Here is a 17232-nt window from a genome sequence, read left to right as displayed (position 1 = left end):
TGCCAGAATTTAGGGCTTGTGCTGCTCATCTAAGCATGCTTATACATCATATTGAAATGGTATTACTATTATTAGCTGTGAATGGCCTGTCTGATATAAATCATATTCATATTTTGAGATTTGCGACATAAAAATCATTTAATTGTAATTTTGATTTTTGAGCCGTGCGAAATGTGGCAAAACAATAACAAATGTTAATATCCTCGGTCCAGTGGTTGAGAGCGCTGCTGATCTCCACCTACTAATTGAAAAAGTCACATCCTTGAAATATTAACCTGTGAATATTGAATTTAGGGAGTAATCAAGTTCAAGATATTGGCATAATCAATTATGGAAATGGAGGAGGTAATGAAAGAATAAAAAATTTCAAGGTGGCCAGATAGTTATGGAGTCTTTGGGTTGGATTTTGATTAAATTATTTCAATAAACATTGACCATAAAAATAGTTTCAGTACTCAAGATTCACTTGAGTATTGAAACTTGATCTACAATTCATAAGAAGACATTACTAAGTAATAAAAGGGAATCATATTTATCACAAAAACCTGTAAGTTTCATTAAGATGAGTAGAAACAAGCACCGTATTTTTTGTACGGAAATTTGTTTGTACAATACACCTACAATATAAGTGGAGCAGTATTCAATTATTTTAAAAATTGAAATCAATATTTGCCTTATGTAAACACAGTTAATGTTGGTTTCCGGAGGCACAGAATTCGTGTGCCTGGTAACTATACCACTATATTGATACTGATATGAAATGAATCTCCAATTTAAAATATTACTATATCATACATATTAAATTTGTGTGAAATTTTTCTTCAGAAAGGCAAACTTATTCAAATTTAACTGCAATATTGGTAGTTTAGTGTTGTGGCATGTGGACATATGCAGAAACTATTTATGTAAGCACAATTTATTTAGATTTTCTTGATGGTTTATTTTGTGAGAATAACGTAAACGTTTAATGCCGAGAATATTTGTTTGGTTTCTGCACTGTCCATTCACTTTCTGTCTAATTTTCTAGATGCATTTCCTTTTTTCGTAAAACAATTGACTGCCTTGGTTAACACAATTGCTTTGTAAGAATTTTACTTTTTAATTTATTCAGTATGCGCAACAGTATGAAATAATTATTCTGAACTTAATTTTTCTTTCCTCGAAAACAAGTATCTGTAAGAATTACATTTTTGAATCAGCTAGTTTGGTGTTGTTGTAGTAATACAATTGCTTTGTAAGCACTTTGCTTTCATTTGTTCAGTATACGTCGCGACAAGTATGAACTCTTCATGAATTTTTTTCTTTCTCTAAATGAAGTCTTTGTGAAAACATTATAGTCTTTGTCAAAACATTCCTTGCTTATAACGATAGAAAATATTAGGGTTGCAAGCTATTTTAGTCTTGACAGATTGTCTATAGACTTTGCCAGATTTCACAGAAATCAAGAGTGTCAGAAAGCCGATAGTAATATAGTTTTTATCACAAATATATATTACCTAAATGAGCATCAGTCAGGCTTTGGTTCACTTTTATCTTGTTTCTTGTGCTCAGATTTTGCCTGCGTGGATGTGCAACTATCTAACTTTTTATTCAATAATTATTAAAGCTATCAGAGTTAAATTTATGTCATTCCAATAAGTTTAAACTTCAATTTACCTATTTTCACAGGGTTTTCTTGTTTTTATAGTAGAAACGTATTGAATTATACATCATGAATGATGTTCAAAAGAAAACTATTGAAAAATGGAGAGAGTATCTTAAATTATATCTCAATGCAACACAAGTAATGGCAGAAATTCCAGATTTATTTGATCTCAATTCGGCAGCGCGAACAGATGTTATGGCAAAGCAAGATATGCCACATGAAGCTGTTAGTGTCATGATTAATCATCTGGAAAAAATGCCAGGTGAGGCTTATAACCAATTTCTCAAGGCAATCAAAAATCAGCATGAATGGCTACATGCACTGATTATTGGAAATGAAACAAAGAAAGAACAAGCACTGAATAATTATGAATATCATCAGTATGTGAGCAAGTTTCTTACAGTTTTCATGGAAAATATCACTAATGGTATAAATGCATCTGAAATATCCATGGAATTGAAATTAGGAGAGTTCATATCTGAAGAACAAAATGAACGCATTGATGCAGCATCAAAGAATCGTGGGAATATTGAAGGTGTAAAAATGTTGTTACAAATACTTGTAAGAAGTAATACTAAATGGCTAAAAAACTTCAAGCAAATTTTAGAAAAGAAAAACTACAGCACTGAGCTTAAACAAATTTTTCATGATTTGCCTGATGAACTGAAAGATTTCAAATGTTCTATTGAGCCTGAGGATATGTCAATGGAGACAAAAGCTGCTCTTCTAAAGGAAGAAGCAAGCGATGAAGATGATAATTTTTTTTCTTCTCTAATACAAATGGATGAGCTTCATGGAAAGAATGTTTCAAATTTTGCCATTGCACCTGCTAGAATGCGGGAAGCACAATGCTGGCGAGTTAGTTCAACTTACCCACGAAATCAAACTTTTCAAAAAAGTTTTGGTCTCTCTGGTAGAAATCAACGTGTAAATAACACCCTTGTGTCTTCACCAACAAATGACATTATTCCGAAAAAAGCAGGCTTTAATTTTTCATCATTAAGAAGGCAAAGAAATCAACCTGTAAATGCCAGTCCTGTCAATTCACCTGCAAATAGCATCATTCCAAAAGAAGCAGGCTTCAATCCTTCGTTACTGAGAAAGCAAAGAAATCGATCTGTTAGTAGTAGTTCTGTGAAAAATTCACCTGCAAATAGCATCATTCCAAAAGAAGCAGGCATAAATGTTTCTTTAATGAGAAATCAAAAAGAGGTAACTGGCAAAGATGCTCTTCAGCCAGAACAAATAGGTTTGTCATCAAAACCAATCAATGGACAAAATGTCATTATTTATGGATCTGAAGTCGCCGACAGCACCAAAATGGCAGTTCATATTATACAATCAAGATTTCCATCAATACTAGATTCAAATGGTCTAAAAGTTGCTTTTATTGTTCCAAAAATAAAAAAAGATCATTACCTTATTGAAAGATATTTTGCATCAACAGAGTGGGCTGTATCTTTTCATGATGGAAGAACAGATAAACTGAATTATTTGTTGGAAAAATCTCAGGTTATTATGATCACACCACAGGTCCTTTTGACTGCCTTAGTTGAAGCATCTGATACTTATGATATTACTCAATTTGACATGATAATTATTGAGGAATGTCAGAATGTTTACAAAACTGGACCATTAAAACATATAATGCTAGAATATTTGAAAGCAAAGCAACGTACCAATTCTATGCATCTTCCTCAAGTCCTCGGTCTTTGTGCAAACTTGGGATATGGCAACATTCAGAAACAAGAAACAGCAGAAAAGTATACTTGGGCTCTTTGCGCTCTTCTAAATGCTGTTGGTGGAATTACTACCGGACGTGCCACTCCCAAACTGACATCTAGGCGCTCCAAATCACAGCTGGAAAAACAGGATAGTTTTATAGAAAAACAGCATATCACTGATCCATTCAATTTGTGTATATGTGAGACAATTGATGAGATGCTCAATTTGCTAACCATTCCTTCAATAATGAAATATGGAGTTCCAAAATCTGGTTCTCTGTCTAAAGGCAGTGTTGAATACATTCAGTGGTGCAATTCTCTGTTTGAAAAAGCAAAACAAATTAATGACGTAACTTTATCTTCAATTTTAAAACTCGGGTCTTCCTATCTCAGAATATACAATCAAGCATTGTCAATTTCATTACTGTGTCGTGCTGATGATGCTCTAGATTTTTTGATAGAAAATGTTAAAAAACATCCACATTATAATGTTGCAAATAAGGTTGTTGTGAAACGTCTGTTCGATATTTCGGACAAACAGATTGCAAAATTACGATCTTATGTACAAGATGGGAGCTGCCAAAACGATACTTTGATTGAAATCAAAAAACAAATATCAACATGTATACAGAGAAATAAAAATGCTAAGCTGCTTCTTGTGGTCAATGAAGGTGATGTAATGCCATATTTGAAAAATTGGTTGAATGAAGAACGAGGACTGGCAAACTTTTCACTCAATGCAAAATTCCTTGAAGATTCAGAACCTCCGTCTACTGTCTGCCAAAGACAGAAAAATGTTTGTTTGAATGACTTCAAATATAATAGGATAAAAGCCTTGATTTGCATGAAAGATATTGTTCCAAATATTTCTGTAGCATGTGACTTGATTATCTATTACAACTGTAATGCACCAGGTAAATCTTCAAAGCAAAAGATTAACGCCTCGGCAAAATCACCTTGTATAGTTAGCGTCATGCCAAAAACAGTACCAATTGACCATAAAGCAAAGGTTGATAAAAGATTAGTGATGGAGCGAGCAGCTGAGACTATTGAACGCCTGCGTCAACAAAATGAAAATCGTTACATACAAATTCTCACAGACAAGCAAAGTGAGCTGCTTCAGTGTGATGGTCGAATAGCGTTAACAGAATCCAGGGATACTAGAGGCGAGACGAAAGTGATGAGTCCTTGAAATTTTGTTGTCTACCTAATTATAATTGTTTTACTCTCAGAATCGATGTCATATAGGATATGTAGATTCCATAGGATTGACTTGTTTTCATACTCCTGAGTTGATGATATACCGTAGTTATTATGCAGATTACAATTAGCCACTGTTTTCGTTTCCATTGTGAAATGGCTGTGCTCCAAATCTTTTTGGCAATAAATATTTACTTGGGATCACTTAACTACTATTTTTATATGTTCAATCAGAATTTCGTAAAAATTATGTTGCTTTTAAAGGATAAAGCAAATAATTTGTTTATACAACCAAGTTGTTACACACTAATTAGAAATAAAGATATTTTCATGAAACAACACATAATTTTGTGCATTTTATAATTTTTGTAATCATGATTTACATATTATTATTTTTATATAAATAAATTCTTCCTAATTCAATCTGGCTATTATCGTAAGTCTTTTAGTGAAATTGTTTCTACTATGTCCTTCTCCCCATTACCCTAATATTATTGTTTGTTCTTATTTTTTTTAATAAAAAATTGCGTATTAATGTGGATTTTACCTTGAAGAGATATTTCAACATTATCTCATGGTAGCATCATACTCATTCAATAGTCTTGTAAAACCTGCTGTCAAAGGAACACTATTGAGCTTTTTTTGTATAATTTGTTTTTAAAAAAATTTAGTGTTAAGCTTTTTATATACATTCAATGTTGATGTTGACATTTTTCTATGTGTAACTATTTAATATTCCCGATAAAATAAATAGGCATTTGTGTACCCAATCATTGTAAATGCAGTATTTTTTATTGAAATATCTTCTATCCATAAATGCAAGACTTGAAATATGGAACCTCTCCTAATAAACTATATTAATAATAAATTAAGCCTAAATTCTTCAGTTTTATTGATTGTTGTTGTATTCTTTATCATATGCAAATTAGTAATTTTTGTTCCAGTCAGAAATATACTTGAACAGTATTGAACATGTTTGGTTATTGTTTTATTTCTGTGTCATTGTGCGTTTTCATATTCACTCGGGGGGTTTGAGGGTGTGTGGTAACATTCCTAAAACAAAATTCAATTTCATCTTATAATTCCGAGATGCAAATAGAAAGATTAATAATGCAGTATGCCAAGTTAGCTCCACTAGTTAGGCTTTATCTGATACCATTGATACAGGACATGATTTCTTCTCCATTCTGCTGATTAAAAAGTGCCAGCTATCAACTATATTTTATTTTGTGTGATTATGGCTAAGAGTTTTTTATATGTACCACATTTGACAAAAAATGGTTTATGAAAGAGTACATACATAGCCCAGAAAATTGTTTTCTATTTTATCATTGTCAGGTATTATTGAGTCCTAAGTTTTATAGTGTAAGTAAATATATATGTAATTTCATGTAAGTAATTCAATGCTTTTAAGGTGGAATTAGGGACACACTTGATAACATTATAATATGTAAATAGAATAACCGTACAAAAACTCTTTCACTGTATTAAGCTACAGAAGCCCCATTTATATCTAGGATGGTTTAAATCCATTTTTGTGGTTTATCAATCAAAATGTTCATATTCATGTACACATATGTTTTTTTTCAAAACATACATTTAAACACTATACACATTATTAATACATTCAACAGGGGTTCAAATTTGACTAATGTCTTTCATATTTTTTCTAATCTGCTGTATTTTTCAACCTCTATATCTTTTATACATGTGTGATGCTCTTTCCTGGATTAATTGCTTTAACATGTACTCTGGCTGGTACTTGTTATATTCAAATATCTCACAGTATACTATCAAGACTCAAGTATCCATGAATTTGGATTCAAAATATGTATGGTAATTTTTGTAGTTATATGTTTGTGATTGGTGTATATTTTCTTTCAGATTTTAAATTAAAACCTAAAATATTATAAGCATGAATGGGATGCACAAGTGTGTATAGCTTTATATTTATCTAATGAAACTGAGCGAAGACGTATTCGTGAAGCAATATAAAACGAAAAGTGAACTTGATAAAGAAACTTTAAAGTGAACTACTGTAGATATTGGTATTTCAGGGTGACAAAAATGTGAATGTCAAGCTGAAAGGAATCTTAGAAATAAGGAACTGGTTTTATTATGGAAAAATAGCTCTATAAAACCACTGTGTTACTTCTTAATTTGGAAAATGCAGGTGGTCCCAAGATCTATTTACTTTCAGATATATTATGCTAGTGCAAAATTTCATTCATGTATTTCATTCAATTTGGTGATTTCAAACCAAGATATTTATTATGACAGAAATATAAAATTGATGAAAACTTGTTTTTTTTAGAAAGTGTTCGATTCAGATTTAGGTGGAAGATTCATTCGAAAGATTGCCTATACTTCAAACTGCGGAATACCTCGAACTGAAGATGTTGTGTTTTTGCAAATAAACAGTTTACCAATTAGTGCATCACTCGGCAACATGAAACAAGATCATATTCTAGTGCTGGAAAGCTGGAAACAAGTTTTGAAAGAATTCCTCGATCCTTTAGATATAATAGATGCATTACCACAGTTATTTCAAATTGGTTCTCGGGCATATGAACAAATTCAATCTAATCGAAAGAACAAGCATGTTGCTGTACAACTCATAATAGAAGAAGTAATAGCCAGTGACATGACATTTGAAGAGTTTACTGCTGCAATTTTTGAGTCTAAACATTCTGTGTTGGCAGAATTTATGAATGGATGTGTAGAAGACTCAGATGTTGAGGATGTGGTTTTCAGATATGAAAATGCGATACGAATGAGGAAATTTCTTACTCTCATATCTCCTCACCTAAGAGACATAATCAATGCAAAAGAAGTTGGACAGCGTCTAAGAGATCATGGTATAATAAGAACTGAAGAATTTGAAGAGATAGAGAGTAGAGTTGATCAAGAAGGAAATCAACATGGTGTCAGAAAACTACTTTCTATTTTAGTAAGACAACCACCAGGATGGTGGACATGTTTCAGAAAAATTTTGATAGATTCAAATTACAATGGAGAACTAATTGAATTGTTAAATGGAGTGTTTCTTGATGTCTCGAGTAAAGCATTCTGTAATCCAAGTAGTGACATAGTAGCTGAAGAATCTGTTTCTTATAGAGAAACTGATACCATAGATGTTCAGTCAAAAGTAATGGGTTACACAAGCTTGGTTACACATCATCAAACTACGAATGGGGCTTCGAATGAAAGTGAAGCAACAGATATTCCACTTGAAAATCAACAAATAACTTTGGCATATGATGCCTCTATTGGTAAGAATGTGATAATGTATGCACCAAAAGAAGTTGAAATACCCCGCATCATGTCTTTTATCATTTCCAGAAGATTTCCCTCTCCCGCGAAATCAAAAATTGTGGTAATTGTTCCAGAAGTTGAACTGGCCCATGAATACTGTGCCAAGATTGAGTCTATTCTACTATCTTCATACAATTGGTCCATTGCGAAAGTATTCGGAGGTGGGAAAACCAATAATTTTATGGATGCAGTTAATGTTTCAAATATCATTATTGTAACACCAAAATTACTTACTGATAGTCTGGAAAATGGAACACTGGATTCCTTGGAGAAATTTGATTTGATTGTATTCGCGGATTGTCAGCATGCAAGAAAAAAACATCTATATAATGTCATCATGTCATATTACCATAAGTTAAAGGACCAGCATGCCAGAAATGTCCCTCAAGTTATTGGATTTGCAAGTAGCCCCGGTGCCAATAAAAGTGAAAAAGATGTACTAACTCTTTGTGCAAACCTTGGGGCTACAAGTGGAATTATAACGCTATCACAAAATGATGAATTTGATCCCGAAAGTGAAGTCATTAAAAAAATTCAATTTATGGCTAAAAATAACAAAAAGGATTACTTGACAGCGATAGAGGAAATGCAAGAAAAACTTGACAAATCTGACCTAAATAAGCCAATTCTTGAATCCGCCATGGCAATGACTTCAAAAGTTGAAAAGTCATTGAAGCAAGTTTCTTCTGTGTCAAAAGATGCAGTTTTAAGTCAGGGTTTTGAAGTGTACTGCAGTGATTGTCCAGTGTTGGTTTGCAAAGGTAATGAAATAAGAGTTCTCAGCGGTAATATTTATACTTGCATAAGAAAACATTTTGGCACCCAGTACATCAGACGTCCAATGAAGGATGGTGGAACTGAGAAGAAATTTGACTATTTTTGTAAAAATTGTGATAAAAAATGGGGAAATTTCACAAAGCATGTTGAGATAACGATTCCACTTCTAAATTCTGGAGCACTGCATTTTGTTAATAATGAACATCCTCCAGATAATCCAATAAAGGGAAATCAATGGAAGAAGATAGTTCCTAAGATATCGTTTCAAGAAATTTCGTATACTGAATTGAAACAAATTTATTCTGTTTAATTGTTCATCAGATTGTAAAATTTGTCTGGTTAAAAACCATCTTTTATTTAAATTCATTTGTGATTTTCTAATGCTTTGAAAACTTCATTAAGCATTTTTAAATTCTAAAAACGAATATTTACATTGAAATGTTGTCGTTCATGATCGAATAATTCACTGTAGCTTATGTTTGCATTTATTGCATTGTAGTTATATTATCATATTTCTAAGCTAATAATCAACTCTTCTAATTGTTGACCTTCAAGTGTATGAGAAATTATTTGGAAAATCCTAAAAAATATCACCGTTTATAAATAAATTTTATATTTCTTCAAATTCATTAAACATGCTCTGCAATATTTTCCCCTTCTTTCATATTGAAACTTCTTTTGCTGAAATAAAGAAAACTTGATAATATTTATTACTAGTTTTATTTGCAAATTCGTACGAATTTGATTATTCGGTTGCATGCTGATTTCTCTTGTATATCTTTAAATTATCTTCTTTCGAATACTGAAAAATTGTGTGCATTTATTATTGTTAACTAATATTTATAAATTAGATGTAAGCTGATAATATTCTACAAATTGAAAATGAGATGTATGCTGATTGAGATGAATTTTAGATGAATATACTTTATTTTGTCAATTCAAAATTATACTGAACAGTGGGCACCATCTCCACTGAGTCTGCTCGCAATTGATTTGTTTTAGCTTTTATTGCTTACCATATGTGGTAAATAATGTTGTGTTATTCATATTTCAGATGTTCTGCTATCTAGATATCATTACTTTTTCAAATACAACAGGATAAAGATGCTCCAAGTCTAGTCAAAAAAACTGCACCAATACAACTGGCAATGAGTATTCTTCGTAAGTTTGTAAAAATTCTACTATTTTTGGTTTTCATATTTTCTGTTAAGGGTCATTTCTATTTTTCTTACATTTACTGCCTTTTCTAGTGAGTCTTATATTTTTTATCTTGTAAAATTTCACGAATCATGGAATCGTAATGTTTCGTTTGTAGACACAAAGCATTATTTGGTTACAACCTCATTCAACTTGGCTTATAAAGGGCATGTTAATAAATTTTTTAGGTTTATTTAAGAAAAATAATAATCACTATAAATCAATTAAACATCAATGCATCATAAATTTGCCTTACCCCCTAGATGAGGCATTTGATGTATTCATCAATAAATGTTACTTTTTATCATTAACCTCACTCACTTTTACTTCATTATAGTTTATTCAGAAAGTATACTACCATATCTAAAGTTGTTCCAAATTTAAGTAAAGTTAAAAGAGATGGTGTGATACTAAACATAATCAGAGATATTGAAATTAAAACATTCTTATTAGATATTTGGTCAAAAAAATATTCAAAACTCCTCAATCTCTACATGTTTACTAACAGTGGTGTTTATTGAAAAATCATAAGTACCGGTAAGTAATTATATATGTAAGAAAAGTAGTCCGCAAATTCGGCAATACAGGGCCTATGATCAATTTTTATCAAATACTAATATATATTAATTTTCAACAGGGAATTTGTACCCATAAATAACTTTGAATATCAGCAGTTTAATTCCTTCTTCCATGCTCACTTTCTAGATTGTAGTTGCTGGTTTTCTTCCAGTCTCATAGACAAGAATATACACCAGTATTGAGTGCACAGAGCAAAACTTTTATTTTGTTCGGAACACTTATTTATTGCTGAATTTACAAGCCATGTTGTTTTTCTTAAATGTCCCTCAACTCGATTTTGAGTTGATATTATGGTTTTCAGGTTATTTCAAGTTTTCTCAATATGGTTGAATTATTTTATTGATAAAAACACAGAGTAAAACACAGTTTTTGCAATCATGGAAGAAACTGAAAAGACATTACTCAAACACTTGAATGATGAGTTGATGTTTTGATTTTCAGATTGTTCCAAGTTTTCTCAATATTGTTGAATTATTGATGGAGTAAAACACACTTTTTACAATCATGAAAGAAGCGGAAAAGGCATTACTCAAACACTGGAAAACGGTTCTCAAAGATCATTTGGATCCTTTGGAAATGATGGAGAGTCTTCCTGATGTATTCATAATTGGTACAGAGAAACATACCAAAGTTATGAAGAATCGTAAAAAGACTCATGATGCAGTTGAGATTATAATTAATGAATGTGCAAATAGTGATATACAAATTGAAGAGTTCACTGGTGCAATGCGTAGATGTGGCCATGGCTGGTTAGCTGCGCTTGTAAGTGGAGAAATTGAAGCTGAAGAGGTGGAAAGAGCTGTTATTGAGAATGAAAATAGAGAGTTCATCAGAAAATATCTCACAATTATTTCTCCACTTATAAAATCAACAATTAATGCAAAGGAGGTTGCAGTTAAAATGGGAGAAAGAATCACAAAAGATGAATTTGAACTTATAGAATGTCGTGCCAGAGAAGATGGAAACCGAGAGGCTGTCAGATTTCTTCTTTCAATTCTTATTCGAAAGCCGATAAAATGTTGGAACGAATTGACAGATGTTTGTAGACATCTCAATTATGACACTGAACTCATTGAATCGCTAGAATCTTTATCATTCAAAGAGACAGTGCAATATGCCACATGTGACACACAATGTGATGTTGGTTCGGTTCATGAAGCCAGTTTCAAGGAAAACGCTGCAAACCCGATACAAAATACACGTCAAATTAATATTCCAAGGCTGGCTGCACAGTTTCCAGTAGGCATTCCTGAAAGTCAGTCTACAACAGTGGAAGTGCCAGGACGACAATTGAGAGAATATCAAAAAGATCTATCACAAGATGCAATTGAAGGAAAGAATGTTATTATTTGTGCACCAACCGGTAGTGGAAAGACTAGAGTTGCATCCCACATTATTTACACCAGGTTCAATTCAACGCTAAAGTCTCAAAATCCGAAGATAGCATTCATTGTTCCAAGAGTTTCCCTAGCAAAGCAGCAATGTGATAACATTAAGACTTATTTTTGTGCAAGTGGATGGTCTATTGATTATCTTGTTGGAGACAGCAAAGCTACATTGGAAGATTCCTTACGAACTGCGAATGTCGTTGTTATGACTGCTCAAATACTTCTGAATGCTATCACAACTGGTTCTGTGAATTCTTTGAAAGTGTTCAATATGATTGTATTTGATGAATGTCATCATACTATAAAAGATAGTCCATACAACAGTATCATGGTGCAATACCTCAATATCAAAGTTGATAAACATAATGGTCTTCCTCAAATTGTGGGATTAACAGCTACTCTTGGTGTTGGGAAAGGTAAAACAGATTTTGATGCTATTGAGCATATGCTAATGCTTTGCGCAAATCTCGATGCAACTGGTGGAATTGTGACTGTTCCTCTGACACACAGAGATGAGTTGAATAAATATACACCAAAAGTTGAAGAAGATAGTGTTGTTCTGGATGATAACACGATCAATGACCCATTTACATTATGTCTATGTGAAACAATAGATGAAATGGTTGGAATTCTTCACAACATGGATATCCATAAGATTAAAGGAGTAACCAGACCACAACCTATTGCGAAAGGGTCACAACAGTATATTCAGTGGTGCAAGGATTTTGCTGCAAAAGCAATCCAATATCTCAGGGAAGACAGTGATGTTAATTTTTGTAGAAATGTTCAAGCATGTGTATCCCAGATACAATTATTCAATGAGGCACTTGATCTTCATTTCAAATGTCGCGCTGTTGATGCTCTGAAGTATTTGGAAGCCAAGTTGAGTCAATCACATGACATAAATCTTACAAGTGTTGAAAAAAATCTACAACAGCTGGCTTTGAAAAGTATTGAAAAACTCAAAGCATATTACAATGATCCTCATTGTGCCAACCAAAATCTAAACAAGATGGAGAAGGAGATTCTCGAAACATTTGTGAATGACCTTGATTCTAGAGCAATGTTGAATGTTTTAAGGCGTCAATATGCTGAACCAATCAAAGACTGGTTAAATGAAACAGAAGCATTGAAAAAACTAAATATCCGTGCAGAATATTTCACTGGAGTCGGAAAGAGTAGAGATGGTGCCGCTCCTGGATTAACTCACAGCAAACAGGAAAAAATTCTCGAGGAGTTCAGAAATGGCAACATCAAAATTCTTGTGTGTACTCCAGATGTTGCGAGCGAGGGTATGGATATTGTCAATTGTAATCTGGTCATTTGCTATGACTATGTCAAAAATGAAATAAGTAGCACTCAAGTCAAGGGGAGGGCAAGAAAACCACAAGGGCGCATGGTTCAATTTTCATCTCAATCTGTTATGGCTAAAGACAAAGTAAATATATCAAAATTTCTCCTGATGGAAAAAACAACTGAAGTCATTCAAAATATGTTCAGAACAAATGAGAGAAAATATCTAGATGAATTACAAAAACATCAGAATTTGACAGTATGTGATTTTCGTCTCAAGCAAAAATTATCAACAGCCAACCCAAACAAGATGAATAATTCCTCTCGGTTCAAAGTACGCTGCAAAAAATGCAGCATATTCGCTTGCATGAGTGATAATATAGAAGTTGTTAATGGAACAAATCATACTTGCATTACAGAAGATTTTAAAACAAAATATATAGAGCGACCAGTTGAAGACGGGGGAACTGAAAGAAAACATGGATTATTTTGCAAAAACTGTGATACTAAATGGGGTATCTTTGCACGGGTAAAGAGAATTCTTATCCCTCAACTTCGACCGGAAGCTTTCAAATTTGTTGATGACATCAATCCTAGCAATGATCCAATAATGGGAAGCAAATGGAAGACCATAAAGATTCAATTTAAGACGACAAATTATGATGACTTGGCAGAAAGGATGTTTCTGGCAAATATGTAATATAATGTTAAATATTACTTGTAATAATTGTAAAATAAAACCTTCAAATTACTATTGCATATGATGGCATCAAATCAGATTAAAGAAAAATCAGTGAGCTATGAGGTGATGCAATATTTTTAATTTTGTGCATGCGATAAAGATGATAATACTTTATGTCTATATTTGTAATAAACATAATCTTCAAATGAAGTATATATTTTATCGTTTCTTTTATAGGCTATTTATTGACTGTAAGTCTATCCTGTACTTCTAGCAAAGTTCAATTTGTTTAATCACACTACATAATTATTTGGTCATAAAAGATTCAAATGAATCCCTTGGCATTGAATAGAATTAGGTTTCAAACTTTATGTCAGTGTAAAATATCACTTGGGCCACCTTTCATGACAATTACTTAGCGCAATAAGAACTTAGTGGAGCAGCACAGCTATTAACTGAACTAATAAGTAATTTTGGTTTATTTTCTTATAATGTTGGCTCCTCCTGTATATATTCATGTTTCCACATGGATCTGTATATTATTCCGTTAATAACACAGGAAATTTATTTGAAGAGCAAATTGCAACATGTTTAAAATACTGTATATCTATCTACCTTTGTGTATATAATAGGCACAACTGGTTCATAGGTTCCTGTTTTGTTGTTATTTACTGCAATATTGAATGCTTTTATGCCAATGTATGAAATTGTATTTTACGAGATGCTTCAATATTTTTGGTTGTGATTTAGGTATTTTCTACCTTCTTGCGCGCATTTTAGCTATTGCAATTTTGATTCTTATATTTAATTTAAACTTTTAAAAATCGAAATATCGAACTGTTTCCCTGTGATCTTGTTAGACATCATTCTTTTGATTAAATATATTACTTCTATAATTGGATCAAACATATATTTATGATCACAACCTTAACACATGGTTAGGGAAGTATCGGGTGTTTTTGCTTAGCGGACCGCCCCCCCCCCCCCCCAGAAGTATGTGCACCAAGATGGCGCACAACCTGAACATAGCATGTGTACCAGGTTAGGGTTCAGGTTGTGCGCCATCTTGGTGCACATACTTCGGGAGCGCCGCGGATCGGCGGTGTGGCGCATCGTGCTAAGCGTTAGGAATACGCTCACCACCGCGCGGGTTCGAATCCCATGCAGGGATGATCATGTGCGAGAAGATTGCTGGACTCCTAGCCGCCGTAGGGTGGTTCACGAGACCCCTCCTATCTTGGAGCTTTCATTCCTTTAATATATCATCAACAAAATGTGAGTTCTTCAGTCTGATAGGTCAATGAGGGCGGATGTCTGTAAAGATGATAACACATAACTGATCGTATAAAAAATATTGCTCATTCGGTTATAAATAATTGCCACCTAGACGCCCAAATATAAAATGCCAGGAGTGGTAAATACGATTTAAATTATTAAGAAAAAAACAAACAAAACTACGTATCCACCTTCAGTAAGTAGGCTACCAGGGCGCTACACAGCAACAACAGTATCGAGAACATGCTAAAATTAGTAATGTTCATGTATTATGCTGGCTGAACGCCAAAGTGGGACTTTTGACCGACCGGTCGGAACGCCGGGACAAGACGTTGAAAAGTGAGACTGTCCCGCCCACTAATTCCCCATACCCCCCCTATAGGGGGTGAACACCCCCCCTAAAATTTCAAACACCCCCCCTAATTTTGAGGTGCGATTTCACACTGAGGGGTTCTAAACCGCAGTCTGCGGGCCAATTACGGCCCGCGTGACGATTTAAAATGGCCCGTCGAACTTGAGTGAAATAGTTTAACCCTTCATGTGGTACCTTTTGAGTTTTAGATACCGTCTATTGTTACATCATTATCACAGTTTAAGCACGTTTATTTCGTAACAATTGAATTATTCCGGTATCTTATGTATACGTATGGGTATTAGGATTACACACTGCAGTATTTTAGATATCAGCCGTATATTAAGAAAGCTTAAAGATGTCACAAAACGAAAACTAGGCACTGAAAACAGACTTTTTTTAGATGAATGACAGCGTTGTTTATTTCTTTATTGAAAAGAATCAAACTTCAGCGATTTGTCTTCTTACCAACAAAATATTTCAGTTCTGAAGGAATACAACATTATGATCAGTTGACGAGCTTATTCCAAAATTTAATTCATACAAAAGTCAAACAAACATGTTCAAAAAAATTAGAAATGTGTAACAAAACAAGCCATAAGTAACCATTCATACAATGCCAGATGAGCAAGTAACTTCATTAGTCACTATCAGTTGCAACTTGCAAATTACTTGTTGAAACGTAGTAGTATATATTTACGGTTGAAAGCCGTGCTTGTTATCTATTCCCCGGGAATTCTATCAGCTAAATATTATAATTATTGATTTCATTACATAACAAACTGCGATGTTAGGTGTATCTAAAATCAAGCTTAGAGCCTATTTTGGTGCCTATTTCCCAAAATTTTCTCAGGGCGCTTGAGCGCGCCCTGAACCCCAGCCGTGTCGTCCCGCACTTTTTCTCGCTCCTCTTTTCTGGCCCTACAATTACATTCTGCTGTGGATTTTGGCTCGCGTCAATCAACTTGGGGGCCCCCATGTTGTCTACATCGTTTCTTAAATACATACCATTTTTTTAAGAATACAAATAGCCTAGTTTTATATCTAACAGCAAATTATTTACCACCCCCTAAATTTTGAAACACCCCCCCTAAAAAGAAAAGCTGGGGAACATACTGGTCCCGCCTAAAACGGGACGACGTATGGTAAGCCTAATTTTAGTGCATGCCTCTTGTCGACACCATCCCATTATGGACCTGCTAGATGCAACGTTTTTCTGATCATTTGAATTAGATGATTTAATAATTGTCAGAAGAGAAACTTTACCATTAATTTCAATTATTAAATTGATAAACGAATTGTGTTTTCCAGATTGGGAAAAGTTTGACACTTTTTTCTTTTCCATCTTTTGAGCCCTTTGACTTGCACATTCATTTGACATTGCGGGGCTAATGCAAAAAGGCACTAATGTAGTAGAGACTAAGAAATTCCTAAGCGACACACGTTTTACCACCGAAATGCTTTAAAAAACGTTTGTCAGGTATCTCGGGCGGTCCATAAATTGAACGAAATATGCCGTTGAAAATCAGCAAAGAATCAGCATCTAAAGAACTCAGGGCAAAATTTTATCCTAGGTTGAGGTTCTGCTGTGAAGTTAATGTGAAGGCCAACATACGAATGGTCAGTGTGGTTTGAGAGTTTCTGCATGGTTTGCGAGGATTCACCCGGTGTCCCAACCATATTTCAACTCTGGTCTTTGAACTAGCGTTTTAAAGATAGATAACTAATAATCAATATCTACTCGAAATAATAATTAATTCTAAACAAAAGTGTAGGGTAGTGCTGTTTCCAAATATGTAACCCTT

The 17232-nt window shown here is 33.5% G+C and overlaps 1 protein-coding gene across 1 annotated transcript; it reads left to right on the top strand.

The window, feature by feature from the left end:
- Window positions 1–1648: 1648 nt before the first annotated feature.
- On the top strand, window positions 1649–14647 carry LOC120335367 (uncharacterized). Its single transcript, XM_078119968.1, has 4 exons — window positions 1649–4553; window positions 6356–6405; window positions 6884–8937; window positions 10923–14647. The coding sequence occupies exons 1-4, from the start codon at window positions 1712–1714 to the stop codon at window positions 13816–13818; spliced, it is 7842 nt and encodes a 2613-aa protein (XP_077976094.1). The 5' UTR covers window positions 1649–1711; the 3' UTR covers window positions 13819–14647.
- Window positions 14648–17232: the final 2585 nt, after the last annotated feature.

Source organism: Styela clava, chromosome 2, assembly GCF_964204865.1.
Source record: "Styela clava chromosome 2, kaStyClav1.hap1.2, whole genome shotgun sequence".
NCBI lineage: Eukaryota > Metazoa > Chordata > Ascidiacea > Stolidobranchia > Styelidae > Styela > Styela clava.
This window is presented reverse-complemented; position numbering and strand designations above follow the sequence as displayed.